A 6,000-nucleotide genomic window follows, 5' to 3' on the forward strand; every position below is an offset into this window, starting at 1 on the left:
CAGTATTTGTGCTACCACACAGCAAAACAAGTTGAAGCAGAGCTGTATTGAAGCAAAACATTTTTCAGCTGTGTTATTTTTTCCATCCAAATCAATTTTCCAATCAGGTCTACCACAGGGCTTGTACTAATGCCACAACTTTCAGCTAAGGAAGCACTGGGGAGCTCAGAGGGCCTGTGAGAGCCCAGGCACTTGCTGGACCCTATCCATAAGTTTATGCCTAAGAGTCAAGTCCCAGTTTTCAAGTTCAGCACCAGAAACCTGAATGACATGGGAACATGGCTGTAATAGCTCCAGCTCAACTCCATTTGAAGCTGTTGAAGAAAATAATCCAGAGAGCATCCTCCTTCCAGGACGTCGCACTGCCTCAGGAGCCAGAATCTCAGATGAGCTGCTGCTATTTGCTCTGTTGCATTGTCCAGTCTAGAGCTGAAGTAGCACCAACCAACACCAGCAAGATGGGCTGCAGCAGCAGCACTTCTGGCTCCCACACATCCAGCTCAGGTGTTTCAACACTAACCCCACACAGCCAGAAAAAGCCTTAGGGTACCAAGAAGGACTTAGGGCGATGTCCCTACGGGAGATTAAGTTAATTGTAACCATTAGTCCCAAATGAGAACATTATTTGTCAAGCCTTCAAGCCAGGAGACCCAGAATCCTAAAACAAGGGCAGATGAGGACCTCTGGCTTCACTGTTTAAGGTGAACTTGGGCACAGGGCAGGTTACAGGCAGGGGATGAATATGGCACGCTGTCAGGACGGCCAGTGGGTTGGCCAGGTAGTTCCAGGTCAGCTAGAGCAACGCTGATCCCAGATACAGTCATGGAAGAGTTGGTGAAGGATTTCAGGAACAGAGCTTAATGTCCTACTTTAATCTCAGTCAAGAGATGCTCAGTAGAAACACTACTCTATTGAGTGTGCTTAAATTCATTCTTGGGTTAAATAACATTGTAATGTCTCCGAACACACACAATTAGCAGACAGACAGGAAAATCCTATTAAAAATATAGTTTTCTGTAAAAGCACAGACTGTATGACTAATTGCTGCCTGAGATACAACATTTCTCAGTATTCTGAAGGGGCACAAGTAAGTACTAGTCCCAACATAACCAATAAAACCGCAACCACTACAGAACAATCTAGAAAGCAAATACATATATATATATATAAAAAAAAAAGACTGATGATACAATTCACAGATGACACAAAAGCTGGCAGAATAACAAACCATGAAATCAGGCAGCTGTAGAGAACAATCCCTTGGAAATCTCGACCCTTCCCAGCAACCCGCGCCGCAGGAGAACCAAGCGCAAAGGTATGATGTAGCAACGAGGAGCATGATCCGTAGCCATGAACAACTGTGCTCCCGAGACAATAACTCGGCATTAAGTAACAATTCCTGTTATAACGCTGGGGAAAAGAGAGCTCCAATCTCTCTGTGTACAAGCAGGAGACTACTACAGTATGGATGTAATTTTATCTGCATCTAAAGCCATGAGGAGACAGCAGGAACACTGTAATTACATCTAGGTGGCCAGGTGTGGCTTTTTCAATTTATCAAACACTGCTTAAAACCCCTTCAATTTCAAAAAAAGCTGCAAATGCAGCTTGAGAGCAGGAAAAGGGTTTTCAAGAGCGACAGGCTTGCAGAGCTCAAGCTGTAAAACCAAAGTGACTTGAAAATACAAGGGTGTACTTTAACCGTGAGAAGACATAAGGTGTTAGAGGACACTGCAGAGTAGCATGGGAAAGGACAGCAAAGCATTCACGGGCTGCAATCAAGAACTTGTTTTCAACAATTAGCAATTCAGATAATCACACAGACTCATCCTTAGATGACAGGCTGAGCAAAGGGAAAAGTGGGTGAAGTTATACGGCCCGCATTTATGGAGTGTCATACAAGATGGTCTGTCTCACTGCTTCTCCTGCCTTTTTCTGTACTAGTTTGAGTCAATCATTTATAATCCAGGAACACAGCACAAAGCACAGAACATTTTATACAAGGAGCTAGGGAGAAGTTAAAGAGAAGTTCAAAGTAATTTCTACATATCACAAGTGAGATATTCCAGGACAAGTGCTCGGCAAATGCTGTATGAGCTCGCAGAGTGAGGGACTACCCTCTTCTCAAAGAGTCACTCTGATGAGAAACCACAGAAGCATCCGTCCTCACTTACAGTGACTGCCACTAGAACATTACAGTCCATTGCTACTGTCCCATCACTAAAAAGAAAAAAAAAGACACAGCTGAAGTGGACAGAAAGCTCACCGGAGAGCAAACTGGATCAGTCAATTGAGCATAATAAAAATTAGAGCACTCAGGTGTCACAGCTTAGCCAAGAGGTGGTTTTAAGCAAGAAAGAGTTTCTTTTCCCCTAGGAGGTTATCTGATTCTGCAGAATTAAGCGATTCTTACCAACCTAGATATAGAGAGGAAAGTCAAAAATACTCTGCGAAAATCAAGAAGTCTAACACAAGAAGGAAAAAAAAAAAAAAAGAGGAATTAGAACAGCAATAGATATAATTAGTAGAGGCTGAATAGCAGGAAAGACATCCTGAAGTGGATTATTTTGATTCCAGGAGCATCGCAGACTCAAGGGGATCCCCACAAAGACTCACTGAACTCGCTCGGTGTCCTCCTTCAAACACAATGACATTCACTGTCAGGTATAAAAAAACGAGCAGATACCTCGATGGCATCGGAGCCACCGGCATAGCGAGACATGAGAGGGGCACAGCTCATCACACAGACTAAGGCTGTTGCAACGCTTCCTCGCATGCCCTCGTCTCCCTTTTCATATTCAGAATGAAATCCCTCTCCTTGAGGAGGGGCCGGCTTCATCCCACATCTGCACAGCGCCCAGCACAATGCAGTCCTGGCCCATGCCGCTGACTCCCAGAATCACAGCGAGAACAGAGCAGAAAAATAGGGCTGGAAGGGACTTCAAGAAGGCATCTCGTCCTTCCCCTGCCCCAGGGCGAGAATTACTACACTTGCTATTTTTCTAACAGAAAACGCTCTCCCTGATGGGTGGGACGCAAACCCACCCAGACAGATGAATTAGTTGGACCTTAAATCTAACATCTTAACCCCTCCGTCACCCTCTGATAATAGCGATTCAGCCTCAAGCACTACGCCAGGGACAACATAGAGCAGCTGCCACTGGAATATCTCAGTCTGCTGAGGCAGAAACTGATAAAAGTGCAATTCTGCAAACAAGCCCTGGCTGGCAGCAGGAACCCAACACTCCAGCCTATTTCCGAACTGTGTTTTGGGATCGCTGTTGCTAGAAGGGAAGCCAGTCTGACTCCTGAAGACACATTTCTTCCATGATGCCTACAAGAAGTGAGTCACCTTTTTTTTAAAAAAGTTTCCATCACCCTCTTTTCCGGACTCTCCAGCACATCATGTTTATCCTGAGCTGGTCTAGTTTCAACTCTAAAAATCCTTGGAGCAGGTATTGCTTACGCTTATATCATTAATAATACTCCTGATGAAGTACCACTGTACTCCAACAGTTAATGTTAGCAAAGCACAAACCTTTCTTTGCCCCAGACACTTATTAGTGTTTCTTCTGTGGGTATGGAAAGATAGATATTAAGTCCAACTTCTCATCTAACCTTAATATCAAGAAATGAGATCAGTTGCACTTAGTTCTACAAAATGGAAAAAAAAAAAAAAAACACACCCACACTTCATTCTGGCAGTTCTCAGACATTCAAACCAGTTTTTTCAGTTTTATTAAGAAATCTAATTCTCAGCATCTCCTACCATGCACTTTACCTTTAAAGGTTTCACAGGAGAAACTTCAGAAAGAAAACTGCAAAAAGTCAAAAAAAAAACCTAAACAAATGGGCAACCCTATAGCAAGAGAAATTCAGTGTCCTGTTGCTCCGCAAACAAAAAGCTTTCTCACTTTAAGTTTGTGCCTGCACTGCAGTATCACTGCAAGTCAAACAGCTTAAATCCATTTATTTTTAAAGACAGCCACGTCAGTCATTTACAATCATGACTTTGTAAAACTTCAGTATTGAAAAGAAACGAAGGGCTAATTGTGGAGGGTGTGGGACAGGAGGCTCCAGCCCCGTTTATACCCAAATGCTCCCACCTGGCACTGCGATTTTCAATTTGGCAGCTCCTGGGCTGATGCAGAGCAGCTGAAAGAGGGAGGTGAAAGCGACTGCACTGCCCTGTGAGCCTTCCCCTTGCCACGAAACACAAAACTGAGCACCAAATTTAGGTTTGGGATAATGCAACTGTTTAGATTTTGAAGCAGTGTTTCTGAAAACCCACCTCCAGCTTTCCCCACCCCTCAGCCTGATCAATCTGATTACAATGAGCTATAAATATCCTCTGCCCATTTGTACCATCAGCTTTTCAGAGGATAACACGCACGCTTGTGCTCACCAGTGCGAGTAAGGCTGTTTGGTTTTGATACAAAGCTCTTTGGGGAACTTCTGTTTTACTTTAAAGAGGAGGAAGGAGGGATAAGGTGTCTCAGTTTGCTGAATCTGTTACGTGGCTTCTACCAGAACAGTGATGCTAACAGGATGTAGTCTGGCTAGCCAGAACAGGTATAAGATGTGCATAACTTATCCAAAATATGAAAAAAAAAAAAAAAAAAAATCAGGTGATTTCTCACAAGACACAGGCTTCAGTTAAACAGCCAGCTACTGCATCTTTCAGATTAACAACGCAGCAGAAGCCAATAAAATCATAACCAGCATCACAAAGAAATACCTACAAGGCTGGAACACCAGATCCAGACTCATGGAAAGGAAGAAAAAGACAAGGAAAAGGGAAGGGGCAGCGCTGCGTTCCTGGGCACGCGGCTCTATCGGTCTGCGCTCCTCGGGCAGGAGAAGAGCTCGGCAGCGACCGCAGATGAAGCAACGGGCTCTCCCAGCTGAAGGATACTGCAAGAACCACTGGGAAAAGATGCTTAATAGGAGAACAAAGGATCCATTAAGGAAACGGAGGCATCAACTCATATCATCGTCAGGACGGTAACTGTGCCCGTACCCACGGCTTCACGGTTAGCCATGTTTTTTTGCGAAACTGACACAAATCAGCAACAAGGGGCAAGTGACGGTTTACAAGAATAACTCTGACAGATGTCGGGCTAAGGGCACGAAAACGCCCTCCTTCCCGCTCCTCACCAGCGCCCGGGCACGGGCACCCCGCGGGCTCCCGGAGGGGCTGCGGGCCCCGAGCCGGAGCGGGAGCGGCCACCGCGCCGCAGCCAGACCGGAGCGGCCGCCCCACGCCCCGGCGGGGCCGCGCACGGGCCGAGGCTCCCCCGCACCGGCGCTCGCACCCGCGGGCAGCCCGGCGCGGAGCCCGGCGGGGGGACGAAGGGCTGCGGGCACTCCTCAAGACGACTATTAAAACAACAATTCCAATTTCCTAATTCCTTCAAAGTTTCCGGGGAGGAGGCCGGCGAGGCGAAGCCCGCCCGAGCCCCCCGCCCCGGCTTGCCGCCCCGCGGTCCGCCCGCCCCGCCGCACCTGAGCGTGGGGCCGATGCAGGCCGTGTCGGTGCTCTCGATCTCCCGCAGGATCCGCTCGTGCTCCGCCGCCGTCTCCAGGCTCTCCAGCTCCGCCATCTTCCCCCGCTCCATGGGGCCGCGCCGACCCACCTGCCCTGCCCGGCTACTCCCCGCCCCGGGCAGCGCCAGCGCCGGGGCCACCCGCTCCGCTCCGCGCGGCCCGGCACGGCCCCGCCGCGCCCGGCACGCCGGGAAATGTAGTGCGGGGGGCGCAGCCCCGGTCTGCGCCGGCGCCGCGACACGCCCGGCCGCCGATGGGCGGGGGGGGCCCCGGGGCCGTGTCTTCGGCAGCGGGGTCCGGAGGGGACGCAGCCCCACTGCAGTGACAGCCGCCGTGAGGGGACACAGCCTCACGGCAGTGACATTGCGGTCACCCACCGTGAGCAGGGGTCCCGGCAGGAATGGACTCGTGTCACTGCCCTCCACGGAAGCATCCCTGCTGCCCCATAAGGGA

General features: G+C 48.9%; 1 protein-coding gene across 6 annotated transcripts in view; it reads right to left on the reverse strand.

Moving 5' to 3' along the window:
- The window catches only part of EXOC6B (exocyst complex component 6B), a 326,648-nt gene extending 321,030 nt beyond the window's left edge, over positions 1–5,618 (reverse strand). For all 6 annotated transcript variants that reach the window (XM_086611376.1, XM_086611377.1, XM_086611374.1 and 3 more), the window contains exon 1: positions 5,506–5,618. In XM_086611376.1, the coding sequence (XP_086467502.1) occupies positions 5,506–5,618 (113 nt within the window). The remainder of the gene's footprint in view (positions 1–5,505) is intronic.
- Positions 5,619–6,000: the final 382 nt, after the last annotated feature.

Source organism: Tauraco erythrolophus, chromosome 5 (assembly GCF_009769465.1).
Source record: "Tauraco erythrolophus isolate bTauEry1 chromosome 5, bTauEry1.pri, whole genome shotgun sequence".
Classification (NCBI taxonomy): Eukaryota; Metazoa; Chordata; class Aves; order Musophagiformes; family Musophagidae; genus Tauraco; species Tauraco erythrolophus.